The sequence below is a fragment of the Catharus ustulatus genome, chromosome 12 (assembly GCF_009819885.2).
Source record: "Catharus ustulatus isolate bCatUst1 chromosome 12, bCatUst1.pri.v2, whole genome shotgun sequence".
Classification (NCBI taxonomy): domain Eukaryota; kingdom Metazoa; phylum Chordata; class Aves; order Passeriformes; family Turdidae; genus Catharus; species Catharus ustulatus.
In genome coordinates, this window is record NC_046232.1 from 18,995,846 (window position 1) to 19,016,970 (window position 21,125).

At 49.2% G+C, this 21,125-nt stretch overlaps 1 protein-coding gene across 2 annotated transcripts in view; it reads right to left on the reverse strand.

Moving 5' to 3' along the window:
* The window catches only part of IGDCC4 (immunoglobulin superfamily DCC subclass member 4), an 87,209-nt gene that overhangs the window by 23,043 nt on the left and 43,041 nt on the right, over window positions 1–21,125 (reverse strand). For both annotated transcript variants that reach the window (XM_033070227.1, XM_033070226.1), the window contains exons 5-9: window positions 6,154–6,288; window positions 3,601–3,756; window positions 2,656–3,066; window positions 1,810–1,974; window positions 738–875 (exon numbers count right to left, since the gene is read on the reverse strand). In XM_033070227.1, coding sequence (XP_032926118.1) covers window positions 738–875; window positions 1,810–1,974; window positions 2,656–3,066; window positions 3,601–3,756; window positions 6,154–6,288 — 1,005 coding nt within the window. The remainder of the gene's footprint in view (window positions 1–737; window positions 876–1,809; window positions 1,975–2,655; window positions 3,067–3,600; window positions 3,757–6,153; window positions 6,289–21,125) is intronic.

Below are 21,125 nucleotides of genomic sequence, written 5' to 3' on the forward strand. Positions count from 1 at the left end.
TGCCACTGAGCCATGTGCAGGCTGAAGGCAAAAGAACCAGAGCCAGGAGTCACAGCACACACTACTAATCCAGTTCAAATACATGGGAACATGTCCAGCACCTCATCACACTCGCCATCCTTCTCTCAGGAAGAATCATGACCCTGGGAAGTGAGAAGCTGCAGAGCTTTGACAGTTTTAAGAGCAAATACCCAGAAGGATTTGCAAAGCAAGCACACATGGAATTGGAACAGCCACATCCAGCAGAGGTAAATGTTACCAATGAACCCTGCTTAGCATGTGTGACAGTGTAAATAAAATCAGATAGAACTCAGCAACAGAGCAACACAACCTGGCCAGGGTATTTGGGTTTTTTCCACAAGGATCACTTTGATTAGACTCCATTTTAAGGAAATTGAAAGCATTTACCCCTCTTCCCTAAGCAGCATAACATTCTTCCCCCAAAACAGTGCAGGTGGCAGCGAAGGGCTGCTCATGCAGACATTCCTGGGACAGCACAAACATGGGTCAGCAATTCTCCTGGGGACACAGTGCCTCCATGATCACAGGAAAAGGCACTTTGAGATGGTGTGAGGTAGCACTGCCATGACCACCAGACAGAGCCAGGCTGTGAAAGGGTTCTCTTCCCTTGGGTAAAAAGGGTCCCTTTATTTTCAGCCTTGCACACCTCCCCCCCTATCACAGGCTGTTAACACCACTAGAGCAGACAAGGCACCCCCAAATGGTGTTTCCCTCACCTTCCTTGAGGGTGCAGTAGTCGATCTTGTACTTGGTTATCTTGCCATTACTCAGCTCGGGAGGAGGGGGCAGCCAGGTCACACGGATGTCACCAGGAGTCATGCTCGACAGGGACAGCTGAGGAGCTGCACTGGGAACTGGGTAAACAACCATGAGAAGTCAGCAAAGACCAGAGCAAGATCTCAGCACATCTCTGCCAGCTCTCTGAGCTGGTTGGAGGCTGGAGGCCACTACCTTGGCTCTGTCACAGCCACTTGTGACTTGGTGTCTGTCCTGGGGGAACCAACACCTCACAGCCCTTCAGGGGTGTCTGGGGAGAGACTGATACAGCCTGCTGGCCCCAGGGACCCAAACTGGGCAGTGACACACCCCAGCTCTCAGCTTGTACTGTATTGTGGAGCACAAAGGAGACAAAAAAGCCAACAGCTCACTCTAAACCGCAAGCCTGGGAATCCTCATTCCCCTGAGAACCACAGCTTGGGGCTGCAGGCAGCTTTCAGGCTTTCAACTCAGCTTTTCAGGCTTCAGACACACACATTGGACCATGCAGGTCACCATGTCAGGAGCATTAAAAGCACATAAAGCACACGAGGTCTGCCAAAACCATCTCTGCTTGCCTCTGTCCTGCAGCCTGTTGAAAGCTGTGCATGGCCTCCCGTTGGGCAGCTGTGCTTCTGGCACTCTGCCTTTACTGCTCACAAAATGCTATGTGATAAATGGCAAAATCAACACAAACTATTGGCTCTTAAGGGGTCTGACCTCAAGGCTGCTCCCACCCCTACAAATTGCAATAGATGTTTCTTCTGAGTTGAAATCCAGTCTGGCCCAGAGTAAAACTTAGAGAAATATCACATGGGTTAGGTGAAAGCCCTTAGGAGCTCACTGCAATTCCCAAAGGATTCTCATGGGCCCCACCATCAGCTGGGTTATTTTCACCCAGGCTGATGATGACACCAGGGTGCAGGTTTAGGTTTCTAGGAGCTGCTACTTCCTCTGTAGCACATTCAGTGCTCACCATGAACCAGGCCAAGAACATTTCCTAGGCACCAGTACCCATCTGATTGAACGCACCATCCTCCAGGGTCTGGACAACGATGGAAGAGGACGTCCGGCTGGCCCCGAGCTGGGAATATGCAACCACGTAGAACACATAGTTGGTGTTTGGTTCCAGATCCTTGACTTGCAGCTCAGTTGTGTCATTATTGACAGCAAACTGGTATTCCACATTATCTGTTCCTAGAGTCAAGGAAACACTGATCAGCAGGTCAGTGAACTGCCACAACACTCCTGAAAAAACCACTTAATTCACTAAAATCACTTTAAAAATCACTATATCCTCTACAATTTCCCCAGCAACTACACAGCCTCATATATGAGTTTTTTGGGCAGAAACTCCAATGCCTCAACGTTAATGTCTCCATTTGGACTCAAACTCTTTAATCCACACTGAAGCAGCTGCAGTTACCAGTTTAATTTTCAGAGGAGCTCTGGCAACAGTTCAGCAGGAGCATTGGCTTGCTGGCTTTTTGGGAAGACAGACCCCAAGAGACCCAGTGCCTCACTTCAGATTCTGCATGTGGATAATTTAGCGATTCCCCCTGTACACAATGCAGCTGGTTAATATCACTGTTAATAATCATACTTTTACATACAAAATCAATATGTATAAAATCAGCAGCGCCTGGTCCCACAGAACCCAGACAACTCAGCTATATGGACACACTACTGCCAATAAAGAAGTCAGAATATGTTAGCTAATCCACAGGAACTGTCACCAGTTGACACCAACTCCACAAGAAACTCCTTTACCTGCAATGAAAAGGGAGTTGCCTCACACTTGTCACTAGTTGGGGAAGAATGTCAACCTGTGCCTTGCACCTTTGACAGAGCTGTGCTGCTCAGGGAGGTGACACATACCCACAGCTCGCTGGTAGTGCAGGGAGAAGCCGATGATCTGCTCGCTGTTGTGCTCCGGCCGCTCCCAGGACACCAGCACGGTGCTGCTGGAGAGGGACACGGCCGAGACCTTCTTGGGAGCGCTGGGCAGACCCTCCCGCACGATCACCGAGAGCTTGGCCGTGGCACAGGCCATGCCCAGGCTGTTCTCAGCCACACACTGGTAGTAGCCAGCATCCTCCAGGCCGATCTGGTTGATGACGAGGCTGCCGCTGCTCTGCACCTTCACGCGCCCGTTGGAGAGGATGGGCTCCCCGTTCTTCAGCCAGTGGATGGTGGGGGTTGGCTCTCCCTCTGCCTTGCACACAAACCTGGCCGTGCTGGCTCGGGTGCGGGAGATGGTTTCAGGAGCCTGGGAGATGCTGGGAGTAGCTGGGAGGAGAGAGGATAAATTAATGCAGGAAGGAGGAGGAAAAGATAGCAAAGCAAATCCCTTCTCCTCCCCACTCGGTGCTATGTTTTATTCAGTAGCAGCTTTGCTTACAAGATGGGATTTGCCAGGCAGACTCTAGAGGCTTAATTTAGACTCTGTCCAAAAGGAAAAATAAATTCTGTATCAATCATGTGCTGCGTTCCCTGATCCTAGGCTGTTCTCCCTGCTGGCTTCCAGAATACTGAAAGTTAATTGCTGGTAGAGATTTCCAAGGGGGAACCCTGGAGAACAAGAATAAGGCATAAAACACTTCAGTAAATACCAGGAACTAAACCCCAAATTAAAGAGGTGACACTCCCACTGAGAGCTATCCCAACTCGGGCCTCCTGGTTCTAACTTTTACCCATTTTACCAGCTCTCATTTTACCCAGCAAGGGCCACAAACCCTTGGGGATCTCCTGGACGTTGATCCATGGAATCCACAGCAAGCTGGTCAGCATTTGTGGCTGAGAATTTGCGTGCTCTGTACTCACCGAGGATGCGGAGCTCAGCCGCGGCGGTGACGAACTGCCGGGTCTGGGGTTTGTTGGCTCGGCAGACGTACACCCCGGAGTGATGGGGCTGGCTGGAAGGAATGAGCAGATTTGTCCGGCCCAGCACAATCACATCTGTGGAAATGGACTTTCCATCTGCAGGAAGAAACGTGCACAAATTTGGGAGGGAGCTCCAGGCTGACCTTTATGAGGGCTTGTAAACAATGCCAGGATTGCAGCTGGGGAGTGGAGTGACCCCCAAATCCTTAATTCCAGCCAAGAGGAAGATTCCTGCTGGGACACTCCTCAGTGCTTGATAGCCAGCTCAAGGCAACATTAACTCAAGGTTTAGTTTGGCCTGTAATAATCCAACTGGTTTGATCAAAACAGTCTCTGATACCTAGGGCATGCCTGCAATGAGAGCCCCAGGAAGAGCACATTGAAGGGAAAGTTGTGCTGACCCCATCACAAGCACAGACACCTCTTCCCCTCGCTTGTTCATGCAATGTCAGCAAGACTGTTGAATCACTGACAATCCAGGGATTCCTTCTCCCCTCCTCTGTGTCCTGTGAACGCAAGTTTACTGAGTTTCCTGATCCACTCCTTGTCCATAGCTTGGCTGTGAGGTGTCACAAAGACACCTGGTGCTCCCTGGGACTCTGGTGTCTATGTCAGAGACATGGGCCATGAACTGCCTTGTCCCCATTCTCCAGGCTGGGTGCTCAGCACTGCTGAGTAGGGAAGGAGGAAATGGCAGCTCTGCATCACTGGCCAGAAGCCAAGATGTCCTTCTACAACCTCAGGTAGCCCTGGGCTCCTCAGCATCATAGACAATGGTGCATTGCATATTGTCAGCATCACTCTGAGGTCAGAAACTCAGGGATATCGGCATTGGTACCTCTAAGTGAGTGTGGGAGACAAAGCCAAGAGCTGGGGACAAGCTGAGGAAAGGCTTGGATGGGAGGTCTGGCACAAGTCTGCAGACTGGGAGGACCAGCCAATTTGTGCAGCACCACCAGAACTTGTCCCTCTCCACCTGTCCCTCTCCTCCTCTTCAGCACTGCCTGCCTTTACCTCTGCAACTTCAGCTGAGCCTGGAGCTCACAGTGAACAAAATCCACACCTCCACTGTGAACAGCTGCACTGACTTAGCACCAACAGCAGGTCCTCTGCCCCCTCCCTGCATTTTGGGGGTCTTCAGATGGCCTCACAGTTCAGTGGCTGCACACTCAGAGCAGACAATCTGCACACCCGGTTTGCACTGGAGCAGTTGGTTGGAAAACTGACTCCAGATGGTAGCAATTAGCTGACACCACCAAGGCTGGCAAGAGCCAAACTGGCGACCTGGAGGTACATCCTTGGTGCTCCCTACATGACTGATGGTCCAGTAACCCAGCCTGCTCCTTAATGAAGGCTTGGAAATAAACTTGTGTAACTCAGAACGACTTGCACTGTTACTCCATCCATTGAAATTGAAGAGTCCACACAAGGAAGGGCACTGGGAACAAGCAAACACTTGAAAATAAAGCATGGGAAGAACTGGTTCACCAATCATTCCCCCTCCACCCTTGTCTTCCTTCCTTACAAAAAGCTTTCATAATGATAATTAACATTATCTACTTTACCACGGGCATCAGCAGATCTCAGTAAAGCAGTAAGTGATCTAGCATGGGAATGCTGAGCATTTGTAATTGTAAAGTGCAGGGGATAAACTAGAAACATTTCTGCCATAACATTTAAGCCTTGCTCATTTGATTTCCAAAGTGGTATCCTCTGAGGTTTTTATGCTCCTTTTTTGTGGGAAAGAGGAAATATTTTTATATGCTAAAATCACTGCCTGTGGACAAATCTGGGCTGAAAACCAACCACAATAAATGGTTACAGGGGAGAGGAGTCTTAAATTGTGACCTGGATTTATGAAAATGACTGAGGGCCTTTTCTGGGGGAGAATCAACCTCTGAGCTGATAATGTCTTCAGTCAGAGCCTCTACAACACATCTGATGGATGTGACTCTCAGTGAAGTGACACTGGCATCCAACTTGTGACTTTGGCTATCAGCCCTGGGTAACATCTGCCAGCCCAGCTCATTCATACACCTCTGACAAGACCTAAGCAGCTCCTCCTCCTTCCATTCAACAAAAATCTTCCAGTAACAGTCCCAGCCATCCAAGGATTAACAGCTTTTATCAAGTTTTATAATCCTGCAAGATAACACAAGCTATTTATCCAGTGCAATGGCAGATTCCACAGAATCCCCAGTAACCTTGGGAGGAGTGGCACCTGACCCCATCTCATGACCTTTACTGCTCCAGTTCACAAGAGAAAGACTAATTTAGATGAATATGTATCCAGGCACAGGTCAAAGCTATAAATTGAACTGTGTTTTGAAACCTTCAAGATTTAATTAATAATTCCACTTTAGCAAGGACACCCCACCTGTGTCATTAGGTACTGATGTTACAAGCACCCTTCCTGTCCCAGATTTTTCCACTCCTAATAGATTTTTGGGATGTAATGTCCAACAGAAATGTAGTCCTGTCCCTCACACTCACCTTGTCGTATCCAGGAGACAAAGGGGGTGGGGTCAGCAGCTGCCATACACTCCATCACCACACTCTCCCCAGCCACCACCGTGGTGTTCTCTGGAGCAGCAACAATGGTGACATCTCCTCCTGCTGGCTGGGAACCTAATGCCAAAAATTAAAAAAGAAAGTCTGTCCTTGCAAGATACAAAGTTCCCAGAAAAAAACCCAGCATGTTGAGCATTGGCTCCCCAGCTGCACCTCCCTGGCAGACTCATGAGTGGAAATGGTTCAGGTACGTTTGGGGGAGAAAAACAGGTCTTGCCTTTATATGACTACAGAATTTTTACTAAAGAAACAATCTGCCCAGCAAAATTTTCTCTAATCATGTGGGTTTTAATAAAAGTATTTTCACATGGAAAACAAGTAGAATTTCAACCCAACACCTTCATGAACTGTTGCTACACAGATGTTTGCTCATTAGATGGAAACAAGACACTGCTGTCTTCAAACAGAGCAACACCAACACTCACCCTCCACCAAGGCACTGGAGCAGCTCAGAAAGAATCCAGTCACTTGACTAAAGAAATTCTAATAGCCAGATGCTGGACTGTAAACTGCAACACAGAGAGGTCATGGCTGTGTCCTGGCCTTCACCTGACAGCACAGAGACTGATCAGTCATCCCACATCTGGAGGAGACAGTGCTGTGCAGCTTGTACGTGCACAGACCAAGAGCCAACACTTAAATCAAGCAAGGTTTACAGGAAGGTCTCCAGGCTGTATTGCACAATGCCTTGACAATGGGATGGGGATATTCTGCTTGAAATGAACCTTCTGCCTGTGTCTGCCCACTGCTGAGCAGAGGTTAAGGGAAGGTCAAGGAAATGCCTTTGCAGCGGCCAAATTTCTGTTGTCAGATGAAAACAACCGGAGCACTCTTGAGCAGTCCAGACTGTTCATGACCCTCACCAGCTCCTCCAGCTCTCTCAAATACCTTTCAATCTGGGGGAAACTTTGTTGTTGTCCTTATGAAGGGAGAAATAATTGTAGAGGAGTCACGTAGTACCAGTAATACTTAGGCCTGCAAAGAAAGTTACTGGCAGCAGGTCTCAAACAAATAAAAGTGGGACCTTTCTGAACTCAGTGTATCAAGATGCTGCAGAGTTCAAAACCCAAGAAATTCAGACAAGCTCAAAGGACACATTTACCAGCACTGCTAAATGTGGTCTCATTACAGTCCCCAGCCCAAAATATTCCTGACTGGGATAGTCTGGGACCCTGATTGTCAGATGCTGAGGGAGATGTCCAAGGAAAGCATCATGTCCTTCCTCCCAGTTTCTTTACTTGCTGTCCTCTAGCACCTGCTCTGGTCACTTCTGGAGACTGGCACCAGCCATTCATGCAGCATCCAAACAACTCACTCATATCTGAATTCTTTGGGGATAGAAACCAGAGGAGCTTCAGCCTCACAGGCAGAGCTGCCTGCATGGCAGGAGGCCCCAGAGCTGCACTGAATGTGCTGTGCTCAGCCCAGCCCCAGGCTCGGTGCCAGTCAGTCTCAGCAGGGCAGTTTTGCCAAAGCATTGGTTCCACGCTGAAATGTTCTCGCAGTCCATACGTGCGTGAAAGGGATTTCCATCTCCAGTATTACGTGAGCACAGTCAAAAGGAGCCAGCAGAGTCCCTGAGGCACCAAGGGAAACCGGGAGCAAGCAGGAGCCAGTGCTTGTCCAGCAGATGGAAGCAGAGACCAAGGAGCGCCCACAGTGCCTGACCTGGGGCCGGGGCCGGACCTGCTGACCTGCAATGCCAGCCCTGAGCAAACACCAGCAAGAGGAGCTGCCCTGTGGCAGGGAAGAGCCAGGCCAGCTGTCCTCCCCCCAGTGGAAAGAGTACCCTACACAGAGGGGTTGGTGTGGACAGGCAAACCCAGTCTCCTTCTGGGCTGACCAGGGCTTTGCTCTGTCACATCCACTGCTGCTCCCACTGTCCACATCCATAGACACCTTGAGCCTCACAGCCAGCACCTGGTTGCAGCAGGACAATTTGGGGGACAGCACAGGGAAGAAAACTCAGCAGATGTGGATTCTTAAAACTCACTGACAATCAGATCAAAATCCTGGTCACCCTGAACTACTGAGACAGAAAATGGACTTAATGCAAAAACCAGCACGAGAGCTTCCACCCCAGGCACATAAGCTCAAGGATCAGAGAAACTCAAGGCTGCAACAGCAGCTTTCTTTTAACCCCAGCTCTAGTTCAACAAAGCACTAAAATCCACAAGTAATCATTAGTCCTGCACAAGAACTGAGCACAGGTACTCCAGTGAGGCCCTGTTGATGGGTGAGGCTGCTCTGCACATTGTTAATGCAAGGTCTCTACCCCATATGGCATGGAGGGATGAGAAAGAAGAAGGAGAAGGATCTTTCCAGCCAGGATTTGGAAGGAAACACATGGAAAAGCATCAGAAACAAAGGCAAAGGGTTTTAAGCAGTCATTACAGAGAAAGCCACACTGCTGGAAAGACACTGGAGAACCCAATGAGTTGTGATGAGTGAACTGAAGAAAATGGAGAAAGGAGCCAGGGGAGGAGCTGCTCTGTGCTGAGCAGGGCTGGATTGGTCACACATCTCCACCCAGCCCTGCTCAGGCCCAGCTCACCCTGCACAGGGCTCAGTGAGCCCAATATGCCCACCCTGGACACCAATCACTGCCTGCAGGGCCAGGGCAGCTTCTGAGGAAAATGAGCAGGGAAGCAGCAGACACCACACATCCTGGGAGCAGGAATATCCATGGTAGGACTTCCAGCCTGCCCTGGAACTGAAATTCTTTACCCAGCACCACGGGCTGCCACGTACCTGCTGGGCAGGACATGGCTGAGACATGTCTGTGTGCAAAAAGCTGTCCTTTTCTGCACTGCTGGGGAAAAAAATAAATCTAGAGTAAAAAATAACACCAGCCAGATGGTAATATATTCCCTGCCAGATTTTCAAGCAGCTTTCTCTACCAAGCTTAGAGCAGAGAAATAGAGAAAGCTGCTCAAACCTGACTAACACACTCATCTGTTCCATCAGGTGCATGGCCCCAGGTGCTGACTGGCAAAGGCACTTACAGGTTATAGAAGCTTCACCTCAAGGCACTTGTCCTGTATCACCTGGTCCCTGACAGCTGTCTGGTAGTGCTGTCAGTCACTAGGAGAGGGGTTTTATCTTAGTTTCAGCCTTGAAAAACTATTGGGAAAACATAGTCCAGGCCCCATATCTGATTATTACTGAAAATTATATTACAAACACAAACAGTGCTGCTTGCTTTCCCAGTGCATTCCTGGGTGTGTGAATGGATGAATGCCCCTTGCACTTCTTGCAGACACAAACATTTCTTTCCAGCTTTGTATTGTATTGTGGGTCTCTCAGAGCAAGTCCACAAGTCAAGTTTCTCTTCAAACTGAACCCCTTTGGAGCACATTTTCCCCTTGCCACCTCTCCAGGCTGGTGGGACACAATGGATTGCAAGTTCACCCCTACAAAACAAACCATGTTCCATTGAGGAGTTCCCAAGAACAGTACTCAGCTAACCAGGGAAATTTCCACACAGGGGATTCCAACACACATCACAGAGTAAAACCAACGTGAGGCCTTTTGTCTCCACTGCCATTAAGACAATTTCAGGTCAAGAGGGAATATTGTCAGAACCAAAGGGAAAAAAGAGCTGCAGTTTCCAAGACATCTTTCACTGCCTGAACAAAACAGGTCACTGAATGCACCTGCGCCATGCTGGCTGCTCTGGGGCATTAAAAGCTTTCACAGAGCTGCTATTTAAAACTTGGGCTTTGAGATCTCTCCCCCTCTGCCAGCTTTGTTTTGTCTCTCCAAGCAGCAGAGCTGCTCCAGGCAAAAGCTTTGCACAGCCCAAGGCACAACCCATGGATTCACATCAAAACTCTCCATCACTGAGGCCTTTGTGGACTTTCTGTCCTTCTGAATCAGATGGATCAATTTTACCCTCTTTTACTGGAAAAAACACCTCTGGAGTGCCAGGAATGGTCTGGGATCACTGGGAACAGTGCACAGAACTGAGGGAAATTTTCAGGGCACTGAAAGGGTTTGAGAAGGCAGCTCTGTTCCTGCATAGTTTGTTAACCCCTGCACAGGAGACAACAAAGGTGCTACCACAGACCAAGAGCTCAGACCTGCTGATCAGCTGCAGAAACATTTCAAAATATTGCCTGCAGTTTACTGTTTCCAAATGACTCACTACAAAGGACTTCTCAGTTTTCTACTTTCCTGTTATAAGACAGAGGAGTCAGGCCAAACCTGAGTGCTCCACTTTGCTGTACCACTGCTCTCACAGGCATCCCTCAGTGCCTGGAGCTGGGTTCAGGGCAGGCACAGAGGAAATACAACAGAGCATTTATGATGATGTGTGTTATAAATCAAAAAGGAGGTGGGGAGGGGAGCACAGGGAACCTGTGAGTGAGCAGCCAGACACACCTCAGCACACCCCTGAGGCTGCCCAATGCCCACAAATTCAATTGTGTCATTTCACAGCAAAGGTGAACCCTGAGCAGGGATGTCAAGGGAGGCACCAAGGGGAGCTGCTTGGGACAAAGCTCAAAATGTTTATTTGCTTATGGTTTGAGTTATAACATCCATCAGTGATTTCCAGCTCCAAGAGTTCATAACTTGGCTCTGCCTCTAATGCATCCATAATTCAAGAGCGATCCTCTCCCGCCTCCCTGCTCTTGTTAGTGCAGAGTCTCAGCAAAGAATTCAGGCAGTGCAACAGGAGGAAAATGCTTTTTGTTCAGCCAATTTGTGATGGTCGTTTGCAGTGACAAGAGGATGACTTCTGGGATGGGAACTAACACCTCTCTCCCGATTCCATGAACACCCTGCCTTGGCAGAAGTGCTGGAAGGTTAAACATGACTTGCATGGCGACACATTCAGCTCTCAGCTGTCAGCAGGTCAAGATTTGGAGATCTCTGACAATCAAGCAACAATCTTCTGTTCTGCGAACTTTCTCACCCTCTCTGGAGGAGGAGCATGAAACCTTATTCATCCCTGCGAGCCTCCTCCGGGAATAGATCCTAGAACTGAGCAGCTGTTCATTAGAGAAAGTCAATGCTGTCACTGCTGTTATTCTGCAGACAATAAAGGAGCAAATTACCCATTGCAAAGCACACACCTTCAAAAATGCAGGCACTGTGTTTGCAGAGCATGTCCTACTCCCATCCCCAGCTCTCTCCCTTTTCTTGGATAACTCACAGACCTCCTGGACTGTTAGGGAAGGAGCTGACAGCAACTGTGGAGGAGAAAAACATCCTCCAGACCTGCCTTCCTCCTCCCTTTACACTGCCTTGGAAATTTATCTGTAATTTATTTCTACTTCAGGACAGGATAAATAGCATGTAAAATATCTAGGCAAGACTCTTACCTGGTTGTATTCAAACACATGGAATATTTGCTTTGGGGGCAATATAAACAATGTCAGACTCACACCTCAGCATGCTTAGCAATATGCATTTCTTCTTTTCTAACTGCTCTCACTTGAAAATGGCAAGGCACAGCTTGGGAAAGCAAAAAGGACTGGCACATGGGACTTTTCCTAAGTGACTACAGAAGGTGAGTGGTGCCCTTTTAACACTCTAAATCAGGCATCCCAATGGTCCTAAGTCAAAAACTGCCTCCTCTTATCCCCAAATGCAGGCACATATCCATTCTGAAACTTTGCTATACCAATGCCTGTGGCAGTTTGGATCCAAGTTCTGTTACCCTGTCATAGAAGCATGGGATGATTTTTGGTTACAAGATTATGAACCCAATTCCCCAGGTCTACTGCTCTCAGAACTCATCCTCTGCAGCCTTTGGTTCCCAAGTCTTGCAGATCTTTTAGGTGTGTGCCTCAGCAGAAACCACAGCACAGACAGTGCTTTGGTACTGGGATTGCAGAGGTTGCCCCAGTACAATGTGTCAGCACCAGTGCTCACAGAAATGTTCCTTTCCTTTCCCTTCCCAGCACCTGTGGAGTGTCTGGGTCAGCACCTGAGTCACCCAGGAAGGGAGGCTGAGAAGGAACTAGTCTTCCATTGCTCAGTGTATTGGATTAAAAGGCTCTTTCTGCCCTATAATACAGATGAGCTCAATAAACCAGTTTTGTATTGTCTTTTTACTTCATGCCTTCCAAACGTTTTGCAAGCAATTATGCATTTGTCAATGCAAACTTGGAACTGAAAAGCTGAAGAGGGAAGAATTTATCTCCATGCTTTGGAATGAGGGAATCTCTCTTCCTTCTGACAAAGATGGTGCTGCAGCAGAGCAGTGACATATCCTGTCATCTTTAAAGCAGCACACAAAGAAACACGGGTAAGTGATTAAAACACTGAAGTTCAATCACTTTTTAGTGCTATTAAAAGACCTTCACACACAGCAATTGGTATGTCAAACTACCATCCCAAAATCCCCAACAAAGAAGTCAGCAAACAGATCCTAAAATATATGGTCCAACCTACACCTCACAAAACCTGCTCCTCTGCTGTTTGTATGTATGTGAAAAACAGAGAATTGAACAGAATAAATACACTTCTCTGATTAAAAAAAGATGCAGAGAGATTAATTAGTTTGGAAGAGGAGTCTGTTTGCTGGCTGGACCACACCTGCCACAGCTTCTGGGGTCTCTCCACAGAGAGTGGCAGGAGAAGCTGCTCTAGGAACAGCTTCTCATTTGGCTTGAGAAACAGCCTGCCCAACATTTCCCCCCAGTTCCACCTCTGTGTCTGCAAGCCCTGGGAGCACATGGATCCCAGTCCAGACAGGCAAAGGGGCCATCAGGCACTCCTCTTTCATTCCTCTCAACTTCTTTATACAGCTGACAGATTTCAGCTCAGAAATTAAATCCTTTAATGTACTAGCTCAGCCACAAGCTGACACCCTGAACTCTCTGTAACCAGAAGCCCAGAGAGAGTGGCAGGTTTCCAGGAATTGCTTTGCATTTTAGGGGGGCTCTTCCCCCACTCCCCAAACCCTTGATCCTTCAGCCTGTGGAGTTTTGTACGCCCAGGGTACATTCAGCTCTGCTGCAAAGCAATCAGAGTGCTTTGCCCACCACTCCAGCTCCTGTAAAGCTGTCAACATTGGCTCTCTGTTTGCGTACATGCATTTGGAACTGCTCCTCATCACGCCAAAAGGGACGGGAGCCAGCCAGACTGCAGGACGCATTCCTGCTCGCTTCCCCAGAGCGCTTGGAAGCGCCTCCATTTGCACCGCCCCGAGCCGGAGCCAGGCAAAATAAACACGAGGGGCTGTGCCGGCAGCTGCGGCCAGGCACTGCACACAGCTCTGAGAAATGGGCTCTTCTGCCTCCTGCCACAGGCCAAAGGCTTGCACTCCTCAGCCCTTCGGGCATCTCAATCCTCAGAAGCCCGAAGATACAGCACAGAGAGTTTCTGGGAGGCAGAAGCAGCAGCCCATGGAGATGGAATGTGGCAGAGGCAAAAGGAAACCCCAGCTCAGGGCACAGTGGATGCTGAGCCCTAACAGAAGGTCTGTGTTGGAGCAGCACTGATAGTGTCATCATTTTAGATAATAACTACTGATTAATAAGCCTGTCTTGGCACATTTCCATGGACTTCTGTGCAAACAAATTCCCTATAAGAAAGTCACTCAGTGTACAGAGGGAGTTGAGCCTCTAGATCAGGTGAGAGGCCAACAAGGAGGAGTGAAGAAAGGAGCAGATGTAGCTCAGTGTCTCTATGTGGAGAACAGCAGAGCAGCCTCCCTGCCCTAACCCTTAGACCCAGACAGCTTATGTTTCTCAAGCTGAGCCATTAAAGCACTGCAAGCTCCAGCCATTCCCAGGCAGCTGCCAAAACCAGGGACTAGAAAAACAGGGCTACAAGAGGATGTTTTGTAATGTCACCACTGCAACAGGAACCTCCACAGTACACCAGGAATGTCTCCCAGCTGACAACCAGTCAGGATGATGTCCCAGCCTCCCTGCTGGACCAGGCTCTGCTCCAGTGGTTCAAGTCAGTCTCCCATGGTCTCTGTCACTGACTCCCTGTGCTGCTCTGGGCACATCTCAGCATCTCTGAGACTCCATCTGCTCATGGATTATAACAGTTATTCACAGAAGTGAGGTGCAAAAGTAATAGCCAGAGAGCATCAGAAGACCCTTAACAAAAGCCACATCCGTGCCTTAAATATAAACACCCCCCAAATCAGTAAACATGAAATGGCCCTGGGGACATAAGCTTGCCTGCCTCCATGTTCCTCATGGGAACATCCTCATGCCTTTTTAACCATCATTACACCAGCTCTTTGTCACTATCCTAAGGCAGCACACAACCTTCCAGGATGATACATGAGGAACCTTCAAGAAAAAGAATTTACCTCTTGCAGAGAAATGACACAGACATGGTCAACAGAAGACCACTCTGGCTCACAAGTCACCCTGAAACTCCTCCTAACTCACTTTGCCTCAGTGACTGGAGCCATTTCACTCCAGTCACTTCCTCCTTGTGCTCTGAGGCTGATGTTTCCCAGGGTCTGACACCTATTTCATCAGCTCTATTTGCAATTCAGATTTATTTGTAACATCAGATCCATTTGCAATTCAGGCACATCCAGCGACAGCAGGGAGGGATGAGGCTGGTGGCCCTGGACTGTGCAGGAAGGCACAACCTGTTTTTCTCTGAGACCACAGCTCCTGCTCTGCCCCATTCCCTCTGCCAGAGCAGCCATCCACTGTCCCAAGCAGCTTTGAAAAGAGGAACATTTTGGGAAGGGATCTTGCAGCGGGGTCTCCCTGATGCCAGGTACACAGAATGCTTCCCACAAGCAATGCTGTGAACACACAACATGCTGGGAGCCCACAGTAACACAGTCTGGCAGCAAACTGAGACTGCCAACTTGGAAGGGAGAACTAAAAGCAGATGGATGCATCTGCATTCGCTCAGGACAATGCAAATCTGCTTTTCTAGGAAAACTCTGGAAGAAAAGCTGGTTTTCCGTGGGGAAGAACCATCACTGATATTCACAGATTGTGTCAAAGCCCTTTAGCTGGACACTGCTGGGTGCCACAGAACCCCGATCGAGGGCTGTGCATTAAGACAGTGTTTGATGACACCACCTGCCCCTCCTTATCACATCCTTCCTCTCTTTTCCTGCTCCTCATTCTTGTCCACAATCCACTTGGCATTGCCCCCTGGCTGCACCAGAAACAGAGTTGGGTAAGAACAGCTCTGATACAGCAGGCAAACTCCCAGCTGTGTTCTGAGCCATCCCTGGCATCCAAGATATCCAAGTGAGGGCTGGGAGCAGCCCAGCTCTGCTCCTGACTCAGCCTCCCCTGTGATCCAGGCCCACTCCTCCCATTCCTGTTTCTCAGCACCCCTGTAGGTACTGGTGGGTCCTGGAGACAGGGACATGTCTGTCCCATGTTAAAAGCAATGGGATTAGACACCACCATGAGCTTTGCTATGCTCCAGACACTTCCAACATCCTCACTCCAGCTGCTGGATGCTGTCAGTGCTGGAGGGCACCACCAGCCCTCGACCTCAGAGAGCTGCTGAGGCACAGCTGTAACACCAATGATTAATAATTAACTAGTGTCATCAGGAGCCCAGCCACATCAACCTTCCTGCCCTGCAGTCCACTGCAAGCTGCTGACCTAATTATGGTCTCAATTCCTAGCTCCCTTCCAGCCTCCCCATGCAGGCATAACCTGTCCCACACACCCTCCAGGACAGGCTAGGTGTGATCTCTGCAGTGCAGATGTGCTGATGCTCCACAGGATTGCAGCACCACCAAGGGACTCTGAGGAGCCTACTGCTTAAACCTTGCTTCAGTCTGAGCCTTACAAAACACCAGCTGTTATTTCAGGAAGCCTCAAAAATGCATCAGACGTGAATTGGTGAGAGATGCATGCAGAGAACACCAGAGGACCACAAACCACGCCTGAATCCAGACATCACTCATCTTCAGGGGCTGGAGGCAGAGTAACACACGAGCCTGGCCACATCTGACAGCTCTGAACATCATGCACAGCTACCACTGCATGTGGATTAGACCAGTTTCCCCTTAGGAGCTGGAAACAGCTCACCTATTCCCAGCTGTACATCCCTTGTTCTGCTCTATTATCCTTGACACCTCTGTTGCCACTCACTTCAGTGCCATCCCCGGGCTTAGCTGTTGTGCTTAATGGGAGGTGAGGGCTCTGCATTTTGTATCAAACCCTCTGTCACTGCGGGCTGCTGGAGCTGTCAGGAGTGTGGCATGTCATAGCCCCACAGAACTTCACAGACAGCTGAGCTGGAGCTCCCCTTGGGCTCCCAGAGCAGGCTGCTGACACTGGAGCTATGAGCAGCTTTCCCTCAGCGATGTGAAGGGTGTGAAGCATCTTGGCCCTGCAGGAACCCCAGCCAAGCAGAGCTGTGTGGCTGGATGGGTGCCTGACACACATCTGCACCAGCCTTTCATAAGTTTCACCCAGTATCTATGGGGTCAGTCCTGTTCCATGTGTGCTTGAAACCCACCAGCAGTGACAGGCTCAGGAAAGTGAGATGGAGTTAAAGTTACAGCTTGTTAGGCAGAAAGTCACTTCTAGCTTTAAAGATCTATTTATTAAGCAAGAAATGTTGCATACCTCCTTGATCTTGCCATCCTCTGAATTCACACTTGCCATGGCTTGCTTAGCACCTTCTGCCACAGGCAGGAGCAACAGCATTACAGAATCCATCAGATGCATTATGCAAACAGCTTCAGATACCTGCTCCCCAGGAAACCAGAGCTGAGAAACACTCGTAAACAGAGTCCTCTTGGCTGAGCTTTTGGTAGAGAGCAGTTCCCTGCTTAACTGCTAGAGAAGTGAGAGACCAGAGGGCAAAGAAAAATGGGATGCTAAAAGGAGAGAGGAAAAAGTGACAGTTCTGTGTCCTGCACACAAGGCACAAGCAACAGGAACATGGCAATTGCAGGCTGGAATAGGGATGTCTCCTCCAAAGGTGATGCATCACTTCTTGGTTATGCCAACAACTCACAGCAAAAATGCAACTGTGTTACTTCACCCCAGACCTTCTCTCCCTACACATTCCCACAACTCATGCCTCCCAGAAGAGTGCCATGCCCACACACACCTGTGGATAGCTCTGCCCCCACAACCACACAGGGCCCTGCTGCCCCTGCAATGGGCTCCTGCTGGAGGAAAACCACCCCAGTCCAGGTGGGACCATCCCTCCACTCTGGTCAATGCTGCCCTTCACTGTCAGTGGCAGCACACACAGGATCAATGCCCAGCTGTGGTCAGGGTGGTCAGCCCAGGGCAGCACTGACCCAAATCCAAAGTTCCCTGCCCCCTGGCTGCCCAGTACCTGTGCTGGAAGCTGTGAGGGGGGCAGAGCACGTGGCCAGGGCTCGGGCTGGGTGCCAAGCCAGCATCCAGCACGTCGTTCGCACATGCAGGGACTGAAAATCCACTTGTGGTAACAGCACGTCTGTTTCTGCGAGGTGGTGGCCAACTGTGAGTGCTGCTCACTTCATCACCACCTTCCCCTCCATCCCTAAAGCTCATCCCAGTCAAGAGCTGTATTTTCCTACACCTCTTTGGAGCAGGAACCACCCCATCCCAGGCTCTGTGTTGGTACCTGCAAGGCACTGCAACACAAACACCAAAAGAACAAAAAACCTGAAGGTGCTTCAGCTGCCTCCCAGCTCTATCCCTGTTATCACATTCATACAAATATTTGGCTGAAAAATCCATTTCCTGGGACACTGCTGCAGCAAGCTGCTACAACTGTCAGTGTAAATGATGTTCTGCCAACGGCAATCTCACAGTGTCATCTCTAATAACACGGCACTAAATCCCAGCTCGGGGGGATGTGCTCAGCTGCTGGGAGACTCCTCCATGGCTCACTCAGCCCAGGCCTCCACCCATCACCCTGCTCTGTTCTCCAATTCCTGCATTATTGCAGCACAGAGAGATTCTGATTCCTGCCAGTGTGGTTTGAGGCAAAGGTTTTTCCCACACATGTCACAGCAGTCATGGGCACCCCACATGTACAGAGCAGGAACAGGGTACAGAGGGCACGAGGAGGGGAAATCCCACACTCACACTGACATACATATCCACACCTCTCTCTGTATGTGCCCCTAAATGCCCTCCATAACCACTCTCCACACTGACCCATCCCTTCCAAAAGGGCAACTCCAAGGCTATTTATTACATTATCCCCATTTACAGAAATTTAAACATTGAGGAACTGATTGTCCTCTGCAGCCCAACAACAGAGAGGGAGAGACAAGCCAGGAGTCCTGGCTCCCAGCACCACACTTTGACAACCCTTCTGCAATAACCAATAAATATAAAGACACAAACACTGAGATCTACATGAAGGAGCTCTGGGGTCAGGATTTCAAGCTTGTTTCTTCCACTCCAGTGTGAGAAAACTATTCTATTCTAAAATTTCCAAGGTTTTTAATTTTCTTTACATCACCTGGGGGACATCACACTGCTTATACATACTCAAAGGGATTAAAAAATAAGGAGGAATGACAATTTATTCAAGATTCCCAATGCTTTGCAACTAAAACTAATAGGATGAGTTGTAGGGAAGTGAGATTTGGGTTAGCTGTAGAGAAGAGAGATCCCAGCATTCATTCAGTGGGGAAGATGCAATGGAAATTAGGGGGAGGCACACTCCTTGTGACATTTAAAAACAGAATAGATCAAATCTTTGTAAAAGTTTACTGTTCTTGCAGCAGCACAGCTTCTGGGGCAAACACACAGCAAGAGGGAGTCCCTATTCCCATGAAAACACACAGAGAGCAGGTGTGTGCAGGACATGGAGGGGGAAAGCAAAGTGACAGGCAAAGTGACCTGCTGAGACCACATGTCATGCTCCCCAAGCCCTTCTGCTACTCTTCTCTGAGAGCTGCTCTGTGAAGCATGACAGCACCTCTGTGTGTATGTCAAGAACCTGGGAACGCACCCAGGACACACAGGGAATTAGTTCTTTATCTGCAAGTTCAGAGTAGGGCTCCAGAGCCTGCTTCCAGAAACAGGAGCTACAAGAAACAAGACACAGCTGACCCCAAGGAGCCTGGGAAAGCATCCCAGAGCCAGCTCCTAATGCCCTTTTTGGCAGAGAGAGCCCCAGTGTTCATTCATCACCTGTCCAGGTGAGGGGTGAAGGGACAGAGCTGCCAGATGTGTTTGGCACTCCGTCCGCTGGGGAGCAGTGCAGATCCAAGGGGAAAATCCAATCCCTCCCTGTCTCAGCAGCAGGCTCTGTTTCAGGGCTCTGTTTCAGGGCTGTGTGACTGTATCCTGCTGTCCTGTCTGCTCTCTTCCCTTCCAGCTCCAAATGCCGCTTCCCCAGGGAAGGTCTGGAAATTTGCACCATGAAGTCTGCACAGCCGAAACATCTGCAGCCCTGCCCTGCCTGGGGACAGGCAGCATGTGCTCAGCCAGACACACAGCACAGCCCCAACTCCCCCCAGGACAGGGAAGTCACACTGCCCAGGGAAACACTTCTGGGGTTTTTAGGGGCCATGGTAATTGTTAATGTTGTTTTTACTGGGAAAAGGCTTTTAATAAGGACGATGGGACAATTTCCAGCCATCCTATAAGGAGCAGGGAGGGAGGGGGGAAGAACAGGACAAATGGGCAGGAGAGTTATAAGGAAACATTCTTCTGCCATGCACAGCCCATTCAAATCCAGCCCTGGCTGGAAGGCAGAGGTACGAATACAAAAAGTTCCCAGGCCTGATCCTTGGAAGCATTTGCATTACCACCACAAAACCCCAAAATCTGCCAGGGGCACAGCCTCCAGCATCATAACACAGCACTGCCAGTGGGACAGCAGGTGAGGAGACACCAGGTCCCACTGCACAAACCTTTTCTGGGGCCCTGGCAGTGCAGTAGGACTGAAAGGAACTGTCACCTTATCTTGGCACAAAGGAGTCCCTAGCCAGGAGCAAGGAGGGAAGAAGCAGTTTAGCTGCCCCTGTCTGCAGACACATAGGAGTTTGGTCCCTGAAATTTCCAAATAAGCAACACTAAATAGCTGTATTTCAATCTATTGTTCTTTTCTTGTCCATTTTTGAGTTTATTTTGGTTTTTTCCCCTGGAATTCTTTGTTTTGGTTTAGTTTGGTTTTGTTTTTCACAGTCAGGAAAGGATTTTGACTGACTAGTTCACTCCAACTATTATCAGATGCTTCTGAACAGGGAGGAAAAGACTTCTCAAGCCAGTGCAAGCATCCAAAAATGTGCTCTGATGGTGAAGCACTGAAACAAAAAAGGATCAATACCATGCCAGTCACTCATGGAGGAGTTTACAGCCTGCACAGGTCACTGCAGTTTCCCATCTGTCTCAGAGATACTTCTCCCCAATTATAAAAAACCCCAGAGATTTAACAGGCATGTTTTTCATCACTATCAGCTCAATCTGGTGAAAAACTCAACCTCACATATTTGTTTTAGCAGCCAGCGGGTGGTGTGGTGCTGCAGAAGAGAGATTTGGGTGAGAACTCCAGGCAGAAATCTGCTCGGGCCGGCTGGTGCTCCAGAAGGAACGCTTCCCATTTAACCTCTTCCATTGCCTCCATTTGCAAAGCAGATTAAACATTGCAGAGCTACAAGATGCAATTATGCAGAATGAGTTATGATGCCAAGGACATCAAATTCACCTTTGCAGCTTGATCGATATTAGTTATCAATAGCACAGCAGAGCCAGCACAGGAGCTGTCTCTGGAGCGTGGAACTGCCCATTGGAAATGCTCCCCTCAGCTCTGTGCTTCATTAAACACACAGAGGATCTGGCAGGGGCTGGCAATTAGATACAGAGCATTCAACCGCTCACAAATTCTCTGCAGATTCCACCCAGATTACCTCCACGACACAATCCATTGATCAGAGGTGTGTTCTCAGGCTCCACAGTTAATTACACTCCCTGCTGATGGATGAACAGCAAAGCCATCGCTGGGAAAATACATTCTGGGAGCAG